At 37.4% G+C, this 18963-nt stretch overlaps 1 protein-coding gene across 2 annotated transcripts in view; it reads right to left on the reverse strand.

Moving 5' to 3' along the window:
• Nucleotides 1-15512: 15512 nt before the first annotated feature.
• The window catches only part of GOPC (golgi associated PDZ and coiled-coil motif containing), a 43823-nt gene continuing 40372 nt past the window's right edge, over nt 15513-18963 (reverse strand). For both annotated transcript variants that reach the window (XM_044002600.1, XM_044002599.1), the window contains one exon: nt 15513-18712. In XM_044002600.1, coding sequence (XP_043858535.1) covers nt 18594-18712 — 119 coding nt within the window. In that variant the 3' untranslated portion in view covers nt 15513-18593. The remainder of the gene's footprint in view (nt 18713-18963) is intronic.

Below are 18963 nucleotides of genomic sequence, written 5' to 3' on the forward strand. Positions count from 1 at the left end.
TTGAGCTTTAAAAAAATTTTAAATCATAAAAGTATATAATTATTTCCCAGTTACATGTAAAGATAGTTTTCAACATTTATTTTCATAAGATTTTTAGTTCCAAATTTTTCTCCCTTCCTTCCCCCCCACACCCCCAAGACAGAAATGTAAAATCACATTAAACATATTTCTGCAGGGCAGCTAGGTGGCGCAGTGGATAGAGCACTGGCCCTGGATTCAGGAGGACCTGAGTTCAAATCTGGCCTCAGACACTTAACACTTACTAGCTGTGTGACCCTGGGCAAGTCACTTAACCCCAATTACCTCACTAAAAAAAAATTAAAAAAAAATAAACCTATTTCTGCATTAGTCATGTTGTGAAAGAAGAATCAGAACAAAAGGGAAAAACCTCAAAAAACAAAAACAAAAGTAGAAACAGTATGGTTCAATCTGCATTCAGAATCCACAGTTCTTTTTTCTGGATGTGAAGAACATTTTCCATTCTGTTTCATTTTTAAAGCACTTTACAAGCTGCTCTCTGACCCACATATTTCCAGCCTCATTCAACATTACTCCCCCTTCCACACACTCTGTGATCCAGCCAAACTGGCCTCACTCAACACTTCCATGTCCTGTCTCTTCCTTTCATGGACTGTCCCTCATGCCTGGACTGGCCCCCCTTATTACCAATGCCTCAGAATATCTCTTCCTTTAAGATTCAGGTCAAGCACCACCTTCTATGAGAATCCTCTTGATCCCCCCAGTACTTGTGCCATGTTTCCCAAACGACCTTGTATTTAACAACTATTACTTATATTTTATTCATTCACTATACACTTAATAGATGTACATAGGGTTTCCCCTCATTGGAATGCAAATTCCTTGTAAGTAGGGATAATTTCATTCTTTGTCTCTCTATCCATGGTATTTAGCACAATTCCTGTCACAGAAGGAGCTTAATTTGGGTGACTTGCCTTAATATTGGGGTCCTGGAAATATGAGGGAGTCTTTTAGGTTTAATCTCCCCTTTGTACTTTCCTTTTTATATATTCCTCCCAGGCCAATAAGAAAAGGAGCCTCTGAGCTTTAGTTCATAAAGGATCAGGTTTTATTACTTGGGAATGAATTAAACCACAAAGGTGAAACCAATTAAGGAAACAAGGAAGTAGAAATACAGAGAGATAGTCTTAACTCTAAGTTTAGCCTATGTAATCCCAGAGCATTCCTAATTAAGCTAGTTCAAAGGAATTTAGGGTTAAACTCACCAACCCGGGTCAGTCTACAGTTAACTCTTTAGAAATGCAGTTGCCCAAAACAGCAAAACACATGCCTCCACCAGGTCCAGGACATCACCAGAATGATCTACCAGGCCACAAAAGTGAGAACTCTTGAACACGCTCACCAGAAGTTACCTCCCTTCCGGTGACATTCAGTTTTTCCTCCCCCAAAAGGGGAGGTCCTTCTCAGCATACATAATCTCAAGGTGGGCCAGGTGTGGCCCCTCCCAAATGATTCAGCTAAAACTTTTGATATTAATCTTTACCACAAATAATTTTTACCACATTGATATGATTGTTGATGATCTCATGCACAAGCAATAAATGGTAGAGCCAAGATTCCAATGGAGGTCCTCTAATTAAACGCAGTGTTCTTTACACCATACCATACTCATCTAGTCCAATTCCTTCTTAAAGTATAATCCTCTTCTACTGTTTCCCTGGCATATGGTGAGCTAGGCTTTTCCTGAACACTGAGAGACATGCAGCTGGGAAATGCTTTCCATTATTGGACAGCTCTAAATTATTATGTTGTATTCCTTCTTATCTGCCTCACAGTTTATACCTAGGGGGTTTAGGTCTATTTTGGGGGTCTAAGCAGAATACATTCATTCTCACTTCCATTTCAAAAGGGAAATCATCTCTTCCCCTTCCCTCTCTCATTTTCTATCTCACACCACCATCAGCAAAAAGAAAAAAAAAAGATATAGCATAGTGTCAATAGCATAGGAACCTGGGCTAAAATCCTGTCTTTGATATCTGGAAGCCTGAGCTCACTTAAGCTCTGTGAGCTTCAGTTAACCATGTCTATGAAATCAGGATAATACTTTTTACGACCTACCTCACAAAACTGGTCTAAAATTCACCTAACTGTAAGCTCATCAATTTATATACATCCATCCTTTCCACAAGGTTTTTTTTGTTGTTTGTTTTGGTTTGGTTTTTTGTTTTTGTTTTTGTGGGGCAATGGGGGTTAAGTGACTTGCCCAGGGTCACACAGCTAGTAAGTGTCAAGTGTCTGAGGCTGGATTTGAACTCAGGTACTCCTGAATCCAGGGACGGTGCTTTATCCACTGTGCCACCTAGCCACCCTCCACAAGGGTTTTATGAGACATTGTCAAAGGTTTTACTGAAATCCAGATGTTATATAACATTTCCCCACTCTGAATGCCCTTAGAAAATCCTTTCAGTCCCCAAACTCAGATGAACTATTTAGTATTTAGAGGACCCCTAAAGCATTATAGCATAAGGCAGCAGTTTCCAAAGTGTGGTACACAGACTGCTGGTAAGGAGCAGTGGGGTCTGCAAGACCCTTTAAGGGGGCTTATAAGGTCAAAACTCACAGACTGGGGTTTGGATTTTCTTCAAATACTACAAAACAACATATTGTAACACATTGAATAAAGAAGCAGAAAAGACAATCCAGCTGTGTTCTATTAATTCAGGCATTATTAGATTAGAGGGGAAAATTAAATAATGCTATTCTTATTAGCTTTTTTGTTTTGAAGAACAGTTATTTTTCATAAAAGTTATTTATGTTAGTGTGTAATGGGTTTGCTGTCATTTTTAAATGAATAAATGTTTTCAAATTTTATCAGTTTTAATTTCTCTCTCTTTTTTTTTTTTTTGGTGAGGCAATTGGGGTTAAGTGACTTGCCCAGGGTCACACAGCTAGCAATGAGCAATGAGCAACAAGCCGGTGCTCTATCCACTGCGCCACCTAGCTGCCTCAGTTTTAATTTCTAATACATAAATATCAATAGATATAACCCACATACACAAGTGATTTAGGGTTATCAAAAACTTTTAAGAGTGCAAAGGGGTGCTGAGAAAGTTTGAGAAAAGCTGGCATATGGATTTAGAAGAGAAGCAACTGGATTAGATGATAGCCAATGGCCTCTCCAGCTCTAAGAAAAATGATGTGAAATCATTTGTCTTTGATCCTAATAAAGGGTAGTACTTTATTTTGTTGTTGTTTTTAAACTTTTGTGGGGGCAGTACTGATCTGTAATCTTATAGCTTTTATAATGAGTGAACTCTGGTGAGGTCTTCCTCCACACTGGTAAGGATTGGTTGATGTCTTAAGAAAGTTGCATAGGGCTACAGAGAGATTAAATGGTAGGCTTAGGGTGAGAGCCAGTACGTATCAGAGGTCAGATTTAAACCTAAGTCTTCCTAAGAGACCAGACCAGTATTCTGTTATCTGTTATATCAAGCTAACTCTCCTTTTTTGTTGTTGTTGTTGTGGACTCTATTCAGTCATGTCTGACTCTGTGACCCCATTTGGCGTATTCATGACAAAGATACCGAAATGGTCTTCCATTCCCTTTTTCAGCTTATTTTACAGATGATGAAACTGAGGCAAACAGGGTTAAGTGACTTGCCCAAGGTCACACAGCTAGTAAATGTCTGAGGCCAGATTTGAACTCTGAAGATGAGTCCTTATGATTCCAAGCCTAGTATTCTATTCACTATACCACCTTGCTGCCCCAACTCTCCCTTTAGGTATAGTTTGGCAATTCATTATCCTAGGAAATCTTAGAATTAGGTTTTTCAAAGATGGTCTTTACAAAGTTGCTACTACTGAATTATGCTATGCAGAAGAGACAGATCTGGGGCTTTTTTTTTTTTTCATCATAGCAACTCAGAATTACAATACTGTGAAGATCATTGGAGAAGCAGGGGAGGGGGAGGAAGGAAAAAGTCTCTGTTTCTGTCTCTGTGTCTCTGTCTCTCTCTCTGAGTTCTAGTGGCATCCCTTGGGGGCAGTGGGGTTTTTCTAATACTATTACTGTGAGCCCCAGTTCCAAATATTAATCATGTCATTTGTGACCCTATATCATTTGCCAGTACCAGCTAGTATCTCCCCAATATCATTTAACCAGTGGATAGCTCCTCACTATCACTAATAACTAATTAAAATAATTTTTCTTTTACAAAGGGATCTTTATTTTAAAAGATATAACAAGAACCAAAGAACAACTACCTCTGAAACTAGGAAATGCCCTCTCCCCTCTATATGCCCCTTGGCTTCAGAAGGGAGTAAATTCAAACTTAGAATGGTAACTTCAAGGGCAGCTAGGTGGTGCAGTGGATAGAGCACTGGCCCTGGAGTCAGGAGTGCCTGAGTTCAGATCTGGCCTCAGACACTTAACACTTACTGGCTGTGTGACCCTGGGCAAGTCACTTAACCCCAATTGCCTCACTAAAAAAAAAAAAAAGAATGGTAACTTCAAAACACTTTATTATGTAGTTCATTCCTGGTACAGCTCAGCTGATGGATGAGTTCCTTCCTTTGTAAGATATGACATCTCAGTGTCTTAATCTTGGAGAATCTTTTTCTTAAAACCACTTGGTCTCCCTGACCATTCTCTAAGAAAGAGGTTCCTGCTCTTAGGTGGATCAATCTAGTGCCCTTTTTCCTTCTTCTCATCCAGTTACCAACTCAATTACTTCAAGAAAGGGGTCCTTCCTGGGCCAATGAGAAAGAATGGAATAGGATATTATTCTGGAATCGATAAAAGACTGATAAAATTTCCCTTTCAGATTATTCCAAAAGGCTTCAGACAGATCATTTTAAATCTTTTCTTAATATTCTAAAAATAGGGAGCAGAGGGACAGGGCTTTGTTTGCTTCCATGATGTCCTTTCTCCCTTGTTCCACTGCTCCTCTAATGTATTATAATTTGTTATTGTCAAGGTTAATTTCTTTTGATGATTTCCCTTCCTTGCTCATACATCTCTAACTCCTGGAAAAGTGCTGCTACTTTTTTTTTTTTGGTTGTTTTTTTGGTTTTTGTTTTTTTTGGCTGGGCAATAAGGGTTAAGTGACTTGCCCAGGGTCACCCAGCTAGTAAATGTCAAGTGTCTGAGGCCGGATTTGAACTCAGGTACTCCTGAATTCAGGGCCGGTGCTTTATCCACTGCGTCACCTAGCTGCCCCCAGTGTTGCTACTTTTAAAGCTTCATGCCTTCAACTCTTCCATTGTGGGGAAAGTGATTTTAAAATTTGTTTCAATATACAAAAAGGATTTCCTAGAATTATTTTAAGTTATCATTGCATAGGAAAGGAATTGGCTTCTCTAATGAGTACATCATGAAATGTAAAGAAACTTTTAAAAACATGTATTTTCAGGTAAATTATTTTTTTTTTAAGATTGATTTATTTGTTTGTGGGGCAATGAGGGTTAAGTGACTTGCCCAGAGTCACACAGCTAGTCTGTGTCAAGTGTCTGAGGCTGGATTTGAACTCAGGTCCTCCTGAATCCAGGGCCATAGCTTTATCCACTGAGCCACCTAGCTGCCCCCTTTCAGGTAAATTCTTTTTTTTTTTTTTTTTTTAGTGAGGCAATTGGGATTAAGTGACTTGCCCAGGGTCACACAGCTAGTAAGTGTTAAGTGTCTGAGGCCGGATTTGAACCCAGGTACTCCTGACTCCAGGGCCAGTGCTCTATCCACTGCGCCACCTAGCTGCCCCCTCAGGTAAATTCTTAAAGAAGAGGGTGAAAAACTGGCTCAGGCGGGAAACAGTATTGTGCTCCTGGGAAATAATAATAATAAAAAAGGGATAGAATATTATTTTAGTTGTAAGAGTTAGAAAACAGCAGGGCTAATAACAGGTCCCCACATGCTACCACAGGTACCAAACAACCAGAAAGTGTTTTTGTAGAAACTTTCAGATGTGAGAAATGCCTCAAAAATCAATCAACAAGGGGGCAGCTAGATGGCGCAGTGGATAAAGCACCCGCCCTGGAGTCAGGAGGACCTGAGTTCAAATCCAGCCTCAGATACTTAACTAGCTGTGTGACCCTGGGCAAGTCACTTAACCCCAATTGCCTCACTAAAAAAAAAAAATCAGTCAACAAGAATTTTATCAAATGTGGCAAGCCCTGAGGACATGAAGAAAAAAAAAATGAAAGTTCTTTTCCCTGAAGGAGCTTTCATGTGAATGACAAAGATGACATGGATATGTATGTATGTATGTATGTATGTGTACATATGTAGGTATATACAGCATATGTATACCCTGTATTCATATACAAAAATGTTTTGGGGAGGAAGGACACAAACAGGGAGTAATGAGGAAAGACCAATCAGAGGGTGGTACTTGAGCTGAGTTTTGAAGGGAATTAGGCATTTCAAAAGACAGACATGAGGAGGAAATACATTCCAGGCATGGAAGACAACAGTACAAATGCACAGAGAGCAAATAAACCAACATGACTAGACCACAGAGTGAATGGAAAGGTGAAATGTTTATAAAGATTGGAAAGAGACAAAGGGGCTAGGTTGTAAGGAGCATTAAAAAACATCAGAAGGGCAGCTAGGTGGCGCAGTAGATAAAGAACCGGCTCTGGATTCAGGAGGACCGAGTTCAAATTCGGCCTCAGACACTTGACACTAGCTGTGTGATCCTGGGCAAATTACTTAACCCTCATTGCCCTGCAAAAAACAAACAAAAAAAAAAACATCAGAGGCATTTATATGTGATCTTAGAAGTAATGCAGTTCCACTGGAATTTATTGAGGAGGTAACATGATCAGATATGCACTTTAGGAAAATCACTTTGGCAGCAGAGGGGTGGGATGGGGCAGAGAAATAGTCTGTCATAATAATCTAGGCAAGAGGTGATAGAGGGCTGAACTAGAGTGATGGATTTGTAAGTAGAAAGGAAACTTATGGTGCAGCTAGGTGGCACAGTGGATAAAGCACCAGCCCTGGATTCAGGAGGATGTGAGTTCAAATTTGACCTTAAACACTTGACACTTACTAGCTGTATGACCCTGGGCAAGTCACTTAACCCTCATTGCCCTGCAAAAAAGAAAGAAAGGAGACTTATGAGAGATGCGGAGATAGAAATGGAAATATTAGGCTTAGAGTGAGAACTTGAGTATGAAATTAAAATTATGAAATTGGGTGACTGGCCAGAAATAGGGAGCACTGGGGGAAAAGAAGAGTTGTTTTGGACATGTTGATTTTGAGATGCCTATGAAATATGCAGTTTAAAGTGTCTAAAAGGCAGATAGTTGGTAAATGAACACTGGAGCTCAGCAAAGAGTCCAAGGCTAGATATATAGATCTGTCAAACATCAGCATAGCAGCAATAACTGAATCTATAATAGCTGATAAAGTCACCAAGTGTTGTCCTTTGTGCTCAACATCATGATGTTGGAGTCAATGTTCATTATCTCTGACTGGCCGAGCAGACCAATATGAGTCTGGAAAGTTCTACAACAGGTTGACAAATAGTCCAGATGGTCACCAAGAGAGTGTAAAAAGAAAGGGCCCAGAACAGACAGAGCCTTGGGATTTAGCTGTAATTAATGGGTGTGACTTGATGAGCCAACAAAGGAGACTGAGCTGCAATCATACAGATAGGAGAACCTGAGAGAGAAAGAGGAAGAGAATAGTCGAAGATGTGAAATGCTACAGAAAGGTCAAGATTAGAATTGACAAGAGGCTATTAGAACTGGCAATGCAGGGATCATTGGTAACTTTGGAAAGAGTAGTGTCAATAAAGAGATGAGGTTGGAAGCCAGACTGCATAGGGTTTAGAAGAAAGGAAACAGTATAGATCGCTTTTTCAAGGGGTTTGGCTGAGAAATGGAGGCAAGATATAGTACGAGAGCTAGTGAGAATAGTAAGATCTAGGGAGGGTTTTTATTCGTATGTTTTTGCTTAAGGATGGAGGAGACTTGTGTATATTGGTTGGTAGCAAGGAAGGAACCAGTAGATGGGGAAAGACTGAAGATGGAGGAGGTTGGGATAATGATGGAAGCAATGCACTGAAGACAGAAGGGGATGAGATCAAGGGTACATGGGAAGGGTGGGCTTGGTAAGAAGATCCATCTTTTCATCAGACCGGAGGAAAGGATTAAATAGATGAAATCAAACAGGTTGTGAAATAAGGAAGGGCAAGGGAGAAAAGGGAATCAGGAGTAAATGGTCTTAATTTTCTTGGTAAAGAATGAGCAAATTTCCTTAGCTGGGAGGGGGTGCTGTGGGAGGTTTGCAGAGAGGTTTAAAACAGCTGTTTGGGAAGTGAGAAGGCTTGCTCGAATCGATATGACTATTTCCCTGGGCCTAAGGCAAACCTGGGAAAGCTGCCAAAATGAAAGAACTGGGAGGCAGACGGGAAATGCTTTGGGGAAGCCTACAATGAACTTTTACCAGAACTTGAGCAGGCCCATGGGATTGCTTCAGAAATTAGCAAGTACATATCCTAGGGATTTGGAACTCTTTCTAGCTGGCATCATCTTTAGCATGTGACAATTGTCACCACAGCGTTATTGCAAGATCTGATGTTTCATGGACTTTTCTTTATTCTAAAATGCTCACATAACTCTACCTTCCTACGTAACTGAAATAGTATACAAATGAAAAGAGGTAACTTTAAAAAAAAAAAAAAAGTCAGTCTAAATGATTAAACACCTAAAGTTCCAAGAGTCTAGGAAATTCCATTATCAATGAGCATAGTAAATGACAAAGAACATTGGATTTGGAGTCAGAAGGCCTGAATTTTAAATGTCAGCTCTGTCATTTACATTATAAGCTCTTTGCCTGTTTTCTCATCTGCAAAATAAGAAGTTTGTATTAAATCCCCATCTCACATTACTGAAATAAATTAATACATGTAAATCACTTTACAGTTTACAAATTTAAACTATTTTTACTTGTTTCCTAAGTCACTAAACATCATACAAATGCTTCTGATGACATGCATCCTGGGCAACCTCAGATTTGAAATTTACCATTTTTCTAGTTATTAATGGATGATTCCCCCCATGGACAGAGGTTGCCCCAAAACATTAGATTCTACATTTGCTTTTTCCTTAAAACCTTCATTAACATGTAATTTTTCTTATTGATACATTTGTCCTGACAAAACAACCATTTCCCAGTAAATAGTACCCCATGTTGTAGTCATCTTTCCTTTAAAAAAATAAGCAAAACTGTTGAACAAGGGCTGCTATGGCTAGCACATGTCATTCTATTCCTTTACTTAATCATTTCTTAACAGAAAGAAGTATATTTTAATAGCAGTTACCCAGTATCACCATTGGCCATTGCCTTAGAAATTGAATTTGTCTCCATTTACACTATTGTAGTAACAGTGTATATTGTTCTTTTGATTTTTCATTCTTCACTCAGAATCAATTATGTCTTCTATGTTGATCTCTTTTCTTAGTTGTCATTCCTTTTAGTGCAATGTTATTCAATTACCTTTGGGGCAACCAGGTGACACACTGGCTCTGAAGTTGGGAAGATCTGAGTTCAAATGTTACCTCAGACACTTGCTAGCTGTGTTACCCTGGGCAAGTCATTTAACCCCAATTGCCTTAAAACATTCGAAGCCATCTCCAGTTGTCCTGATAAGTATCTTGCCACTTGGACCCAGATGGCTCTGGAGCCCTTCTTCACTTAAATCCAATTCATTGAAAGTCATGACATGTGTCATGGTCCTCTTCGAGAATGAAGAACAAACAACAACAACAATTTCATTACCATGGTATACCATAGTTATTACATTTCCCAGTCAATGGACACATTTGTTTCCAGAGGCAAGTATTAAGTCTAGGTCTTCTTCAGTTCCTACAAATATTTTGATACTAAGGGAGCTTTCTGTCATTGACCTCCTTGGGGTGGGGTTGTGGAGGGAGGGTATAAAACTAGTAGATTATAATTAATTTAGTGAATTATCACACAATTCCAAATTGTTTTCCAGACTTGATTGACCAGTTCAGTTCTGCCCTGTTTATTAGTACACTTTATCATTTCACACTAACCTCAACATTGTCTATTTCTATCCTTTACCATCTGCCAATTTGATGGGTGTGAAGTGATACTTTAGTGTTTCCAATTTGCATTTTAAATATTAGTGATGTTTTCATATAGTTATTAGTTTGCATATTTCTTCACTTAACAACTTAGTTTACATCCTTTGACCACTTACCAATTGACTCATTTTCATAATTGTATGAATTCCACATAGATTTTAGATGCCAAACTTTTATCAGAGATTAGTCATGCAAAGATTATTTTGCTATTAGACTTTTCCCCTTATCCTAACTAAATTTTTATTGTGTAAAAACATCTGCATCTTGTATAAATGAAACTATTTTCCTGTAACATTTTATATCATTCATCTGATTATAAATCTAACCCTAACCATTAGTTGTGAATGATACACACTTTTACACATTTAGAGCATTTATCCATTTGACCACCATTGTGGTATATGGTATAAAATGTTGGTCTATATCTATTTTCTGCCAAACTGCTTTCTAGTTTTCCTGGTTCTTGTTGAATCAAGTTTCCTTCCTCCAGTAGGTTTGTGTTGATTTTTTTTTTTTTACCAAAACCAGGCTGCTATACTTGTTTGTTTCTAGATATTACTGATCTAAAGTAGTCCATTGACCTATTTTATTTTTTAAAAATCAGTACCAAACAGGTTTGAAAATTATTGCTTTATAACTTGAATTCTGATAATGGTAGACCCCTAAAAACATTTTAAAGAAATATGCTGCCCCCTCCTGGTATTTTACCAAACTGCAAATTCTATCATGTTAACAGTTTGAAGATGACCAAATAACCGAAGTCTAGGTTATTGGATCACTATTTTTTTTCTTTCACAATGGCCTTTATGGATTTATTTCATACATTTCTTATTTTGTATTTACAACTTTATCCTTCTAGTTCATGGCCACATCTTTTATCTGCTTGATGCAAATTATGTCTTTTCCACTTCCAATTCCAGTCCTCATATAAGGCAATAACTGCTAAGTCTATCTCTTCCTATTCCTTTTTGGGGCAAAAAAACCCCAAAGAACAAAAAACAAAACATCTGCTCTGTCATCCCCTCCTTCCTATTCCAGCTCTAATAATAATAATAACTATTTTTTTTCCCCATGTTTTGATACTAAAAATCATCCTCTAATCTAGATAAAATGCCAAGTCTTTGGGATCTCCTTTGGGAAGGTAAAATGCTGGATATATAAAGTCATCAGTTTCATAAGGGTATCAAAAAAAGAGCACTAAGTATGGAGAAGTTCATCACCAGTAACCACTTGACAATAATTTTCCCACAAGCGAAGAAACAAAAATAGATACTAAATGCCCCTTAGTTCTGTGTGGCCTCTCTTCTACAATGTGTTAGTAAGATTAGTGGAAAGAATGACAGGGTTTAAAGAATCAGATTTCAGACAATTAATAAACATTGTTAGCTACTGATATTTCATATGTGAGGTCCTGTGGTTCAAGTACAGAAAATAATGCATTATCTTAATTTTAGCTTTTTTAAAACTATATATGAAACCAGAAGACAAAAGTATAGCTAAATGGCCAGAGAACTTGAGTTCTTGGAGAGGCAAACAGAGCTGATAGGGTTATTTCCTTTACCACTGTGCTTCTGACCTTTTGAACTTCAGCATCATGCCTTTCATGCTGGAACTTGCACCTGGGAGCTCTTTCCCATGGGTAAGTTTTTCCTGGGGCCTTCATTTTGGCAGGAGGCTCAGGCTGGCCAACCATGATTCCCCTTGTCTCTGTGCTTCTGATTTTCTCGACTTAAACATCATGCTTCCCTGCTGGGGACATTCACCACTTTCCCTCACTACTCACTTTCTGCTCCTTTTTGTATACTGTCTTTCCCTATGAGCCTATAAGCTTCTCACAGGTTTGTATTTGGATCCCAGCACTTAGCACAGTACCTGGCACATAACATAGTAAGACCTTATTCATGCTTGTTGCCTTGCCTTGTATTTCCAGAAGCAACAAAAAAGTATCATTTCATGGGATATTTAGTCATTTTACATTACATTTTTACATCAGTATCTGTAAAAAGACCATCATGAACTTACTCACCATCGTCTATTGCAGAGGATGAGATGAGAAAAATCCTAAAAATAACGTGATAAGACTCTCCAAATTAAAGTATATTTTACTATTTAATGACTTCAGGACATAGGTGGGCATTGGGGAGAACAGTAAAAATGTTATAAAACATGGTTAAGGAGTAAGGGGAGGGCAAATATTTGTAAACTACACAGAGGCATCAGACCTACATATCATAAAAACACGGTTCAGGAAAAGCAAAAGTTAGTAGACTACACAGAAGCATCATGCCTACATGTATTTGCCATGTTGAAAAGTCAGAAGGCTATGAACATGAAAGTACCCATTTTTCCCCCAGGGGTAGGGGAGAGAGAGGTCTAGATTTGAGTTCTTTGGTATTGGGAACTCCCAGTATAGACACTCCCTTCGATGATGCAAAGTGGCAACTTCACTCTACCTTAAGTAGTCTTGAGAGTTGCCTGGGGCACAGAGTGGTTAAGGGATTTGGACAGTCACAAATCTGTGAAAGGCAGGGTGGACTCAGGTTTTCCTGACTCCAAAGCCAGCCCTTTATCCACTATACCATATTACTTCTCTGCATCAATAACATCACAAGAAATCAAAATGCCAGATATTATTATGTATGTATGTGTATATACACACAATAAATCTTCAGTAAACCAGAATGCTAAGATGTGGATAAGGGGCAAGGTAAGACTTATTTAATTAGAATTTTTACTAACTTGAGCTTAAATACTGTAACGATTGGAATGACGGCACCTGCTGGATACTTACTGTAGAAGAGTTCTGCCCATGAAGGGAAGGTCTTTGAGGGCAAGACCAGGAGTCAGGAAGTGACGCGGGCTAGTGGGAGGAGGAAGGAAGAGACTGGCGCTCAGTCTCGCGCTCTTTTCCTCTGGACTCTGGTGGAGAAGGGAGCTAGAAATGTGCTCTTCCTTTAATAGATAGAAATCTAGGCCTTTTTCTCTCTCTTTACCAAATTCTTATTCTCCTTAATAAATGCTTAAAAGTCTAACTCTTGCTAAAACTTATAATTTATTGGCGACCACTCATTAGATATTTTAGACAGTTTAGCTAGAATTTTAGCCCTTAACAATACAAATTTTGTTTCAAGTTTTATCTAGTCTAAAATATTAGTATGCTATCTTGCCTAAGAGTGTAATTAAAGTTAATTTACCTTTCTTTGATGTTTTAGGATATTACCATGCACTCCTCAGTGTCACCATTGTGAACATCAGTATTACAGTAATTCGTTTTATATTTGAATCCAGAATATACCCTGGATATAGCATTTTTGATTAAAGGAATAACAGATTTGTTTTCTTGCCATTTGCCTTTCCTAAAAGTGAAACATAGTAGCCCCCTTTTCCTACCCCAGTCTGTAAACTGGGTCTCAACCAGGATTCTGAATAAAAGCCTACCATTGTGATACACATCAATACTCAAAAGAACCATCATTTTGTCACAGATCACAAATACTCCATACCTTAGCAGGTTTACAAGTTGCTATGACCAACTAATGAAAAATAAAATTATCTTCTTTTTCCCCTCAGGGCAATAAGGGTTAAGTGACTTGCCCAGGGTCACACAGCTAGTAAGTGTCAAGTATCTGAGGCTGGATTTGAGCTCAGGTCCTCCTGAATCCAGGGCTAGTGCTTTATCCACTGAGTCACCTAGCTGCCCCCCAAAATCATCTTCTGTTGAAATACCTCTTCAAATCTAGTTGAAATTCTAGAACAGTTCACTGTCAAACTCATTCATACCCAAAGATTCTCCAATGAAGGAGGGAGTACTTTAGTGACTCACCCCAGTAAGCAACACTGTGGACAGTAGCATTCTCAATATTTTATCTACAACTTTTTATGTTGCTTTGACTTTTTTATACTATAACTAAACCCCTGTAACTTGAGTGTTGCTATTACTAAAATGAGAAGAGAAAAAACCAAAACGTTTTCTAGAATGATTAGCTGATTACATAGAATAAGGTCCAGAATTCATTTCTCTTGGGAGTCGAGATTTACTGTCCTTTTATAGCATCTTTGGGTAAAGTTCAAATGAGTACAGAGTCTAGTCCTGTGGATTGCTTGCTAAACCTACAGTATTCTCAGCATATAGTCCAAAAACACAAGGATAAAAAAGATGAAAGAAAAAAAGATTTAAAGTTTTTTGTCCTTTCTTCAACAATGCTTATATTTTGGATAGTTTCCTCCAACAGTTTTACATATAAAGAATATGAGTCTTACAAGATGGGCAGGCACAGATGAACTATGATCTGTATCACTGAAAGGAATACTTACTATACATAAAAATATTGTATTTAACTGGCTTACAGGTAGTGCTGTCATTTTGAGTTAAATATCAACTAATGAAAGAAGAGTAAAATGCAGGAGACATGCAGGTTTTATTCTCTTGATGAACTTGGATACATATGGATACACAATACATATTTATTCCATATATACCTTCTCTACATATACATATATGTATATGTACCTGTGTGTATTTCAAATGCCAGTACTTATTAGCACTTCTACTAGGAGTGTAGAGAGATAGCAAGAGCAAATGAAATTTAAAATACATTTTGTGGGGCAGCTAGGTGGTGCAATGGATAAAGCACCGGCCCTGGATTCAGGAGGACCTGACTTCATATCCGGTCTCAGACACTTGACACTTACTAGCTGTGTGACCCTGGGCAAGTCACTTAACCCCAATTGCCCCACAAAAAAAAAAAAAACAAAAAAAATTTTCAAGTAAGGTATATATGAGGTATACTTGCAATTAAAAAAAAACTTTTTAATTCATAGAAAATGTTTTCTATGATGAGGATGTTCGGGAAATAGCACTGAATCACTAGGTAGAAGAAAGCCAAATGCATTCTCTTTAGTAGCCGAGGACATTCTTTAGCTAGTAATCACTTGATCAATGCTAACAGCTACCAGACATTCATAACACCAAGAATAAGCCAAATGGACTTATTTCTCTAAGAACTCTTCACTTGTTACAATAGAAAAACAATTCTACAGTTGAACTTGCTCTGACACGTTCTTAAGTAACATATGCTTTACTCCTAACATCATTAGTCATGATAAAATACCCTGACTATAAAATGTAGCTGTTAAATGATTCAAACCTGATAGGGATTTAATGACAGATGTTCTAAATTAGCACAAATAATAGAAGGAATCAGAAAAAACTAATATATTTACTATGAAACAAAGAAGCACAAAAATTTTATTTTTGTTAAATAAGATAAAACATCATTTCAATGTAAAGAGGCCATCTTTATTTACAGGCTAATAAAAAAATATTCAACCCAACTTAACTAGTTATAATACAGTTGTTGCAAATATTACATCTTTTATTGATGAGCCCAACCCTGAACAGGATATTGGATTATATAATAAATAATGTTGTGAAATAATGTTTAACATACATAAGTATAGAAAACATCTTTGAGTTTCTGAAGACAAACACAAAAATCTCCAATGTGGTAAAAGTACCACCACCAAGGAAATCCATCCTTTGACAGCTGTTCGGTTACCTCCACCACCAAGTAGTTTTCACCTTTCTTAATATAGGTCCCATATAAAATCCCATATTCTGTTAAATTTTAAACATTACAGATGAGGAATCTTTAGAAAATGGTCTTGATGTTAGATGTATATATAGGCTATGGTCATAAACTAGACCTTTTCACCACCCCCACAGACATCCACCCACACACCCTTTCAAATCATTCTCTTTTTCTCTTGACAGTCTGGTTTTGTCTTGGAAGCAATTGTTTAATTGGCCTAATTGCTATATATTGGTGGTCTCTTTCCTATAAAAATGCAAATGTCAATACTGCTTTATACTGGAAACCCTTCTTAAATCTAACTTCTCTTTGGACCAGGGTCTGAGAGGTACAGTCATTAACAAAACAGAAAGAAACTGGGAAATCATCTCTGTAATTCCTAGTTCATTCTCAAAGTGCTACACCTCCAAGGTGAATTTTGAACTGCAACAGTTACCAAAGCACCTATGTGGCCACCTATTGGTAGGAAGCACGGATTTATTCACAGTACAATTTAGCAACAGTGCTCTAATCTGGGGCTTCAAAACCAAGGTGGAGAAGAGATGAAGGGGAGACAATCCTACAGGCATTTACCTGTTTCTATAATTCTCTATTCAACAGCCCTTGAAAGACTACATACAGCAGCAGGCTGTGGGATATCGACAAAGAAATAAAGAGTAGTGTTTTCAATGACCTTGTTAGTTTCAGGTTGGAGATTAAACTCTGTGGAAGGAATTTCCAGTCCTTCACAACATCCTCCAAATCTTATCATCATCTTCCCACACACCTCAGGTTCAGGATCATAATAACTCTTCATAAATCTAAAAATTAGTTCTCTCTGGCCAACAGGTTTCATCTTAACATACTTAAAAGTTTTAGTCACAGATAAAAAGGATATTCTCTGAAAAATATGATAGTCACCATTATCATAGTCACTGTCTTTTTGGAAAATAAGAAAAAAATAAAATATACTCCATGCCTTAGGGGGATAGTTTTTAGATTTGCCACAATGAAAAACCTCACGGCGAAACATTATAAAAATGAATACACACTGAAATCCAACTGCAGATCTCGCATCATGCATGAAAAAGCAAATTCTCCCCACACCCTCCCACCAAAAATGATGTTAGTGCAAACAATGATATGCACCTTGCTTGCTTACTCAATTCTACTATTAAATACTAGCTTTTGCTTAAAGGCAATGTTATGCTATAAGGTATTTTAATATCAGTAACAATATACAATATGAAGCGCACTACTATTAAAAATTTAACATGGAAATAGCCAAGCTGAGTGAATGAAATTGCCCCCCAAAACAAAACAGTAATAGCAACAACGAAAAACCCCCATCAATGAGCAATAGATACAAACGAGATTTATAAATAGCAAAATCACTGAATAAAGTATATACATTTTAAAGATTTCTCTATAAACAAATATATAATGCACCTAGGAGAAGCTAGGAACCTTGTCCTGCATCATGTAACATTTTAACATTAAGCATTGAATAAACTGATAGCATTCTAAAGGCCGTTTAGGTTTTTCTCCATCTACATAGGGTTTTTAAAACAAGGATGTTGGGGCAGCTAGGTGGCGAAATGGATAGAGCACCGGCCCTGGATTCAGGAGGACCTGAGTTCAAATTCGATCTCAGACACTTGACACTTACTAGCTGTGTGACCCTGGGCAAGTCACTTAACCCCCACCGCCCTGCCCAAAAGAACCCAACAACAACAAGGATGTTGGCAAAACTCATCTCTTTAAGTATGATGCTTTGATGTTGCTCACTAGGGTATAGTGGCTTGCACAGTAGCAAATGAGAGCAATCAAAACAGGTTTTGCTCTGGGATAAGAGAATAAGGAAAATAGCTACAGACATGGAAAAACTAACCAAGACAATTACTGTATCAAGACTTCCCAATTTCCTAATACTTCATGTATGCCCTGAGCCTTGAGACTTACATCAATTATCAGTTACTTTAAAACTATTCTTCAAAGGCAATGTATTTCATGTTAACAACAACAATTTTGAACTTTTAAGTACCAGGACTATCATGACATGACAAACTGTATGAACAACTCAAAATGTATAAAACTAATCTCACAAGGACACCAGGAAGGAAGCTTGGGACTGACCAATGCCATGCACATGCATCAACATAATTGTGAACAGATATTTTACACTTATTTGAACTTTTAAAAAACAAAAATTATAATGTGCAAGAACTCTAGAAATTATTTCTAGTGCAGCATTGATTGACAAAGGATTGCTTAAACTACTTTTCAACTGCATTAAACAAAGCTGAAAGGCATACTCATTAAACCTAGATGATCACTAAGAAATGATTAAGGAATCAAAATCTGTAATAAATAGAAAACTAAATCATTCCTCCAATTTTGAAATATTTAAATGTGGGAAAGTTTTGTTTTGTTTTGAAGTTAAGCCCACTTTAATGCTATTAACAGAATAAAATCTCGCAATTTAAACACAATATAGCATTCTGGGATATACTTTAAAACAATTTAATTTACTCGTTTGTAATTAAAGGCTATTTCCTATTAGATTCCTGTTAACACTGTCCTTCTGTTAAGTGAAAAAGGAAACAAATGAAACAATTATGCTTCATTTTGTACCTTAAAAGTTTAGTAATATCCCTTTGGGAAACACATGCTTTGGTGCTTACAATTTTAAGAAAATAAAAATTGCTTTACATGCAATTGCTAATTATGGTTTATCACAGAAAACGGAGAGTTTTAAACATTTAGAATTGCTCACAATGAAGCCCTGAGGTAACTGCCTTTTATTTCGGCAATAAACAACAGCCTCCCTTTGCTTTTAGATAGTCCTTTTCACAACCTCCCCTAGTATATAAAATCCATAACAGTCTGAGTAACAATATTGCCTGCAGAAAAGTCAATTTAATAAACCATTTATGACAAAGATTCTGCTGACTCAGCTAACTTGGATGCACTGTCATCGAGAGGAGTTTCACTTGAGGTTCCAAGGTCTCCATTTTCATGTCCATCAATTACTGGCTTCTTATTAAAGCCTGAAAAAAGAGAGGTGGAAAGAACAAACACATATTAACAAGATGGAAAGAGAAGAATTTTTTATAGCTTCATTTCACTCTACAAGGGAAAACCCACTACAATAAATATCTCTTAGTTATAAGGTGAGATAACATGCCCCACATTATTAATAGGGCTTATTATTTTTAACAAGAGACTGCTCCTATTTTGAATAGGATGTCATATACTGGCGTAACAGATTTTTCATTAAGTTTCTCATGATGTGCAAATT

Source organism: Dromiciops gliroides, chromosome 4 (assembly GCF_019393635.1).
Source record: "Dromiciops gliroides isolate mDroGli1 chromosome 4, mDroGli1.pri, whole genome shotgun sequence".
Classification (NCBI taxonomy): Eukaryota; Metazoa; Chordata; class Mammalia; order Microbiotheria; family Microbiotheriidae; genus Dromiciops; species Dromiciops gliroides.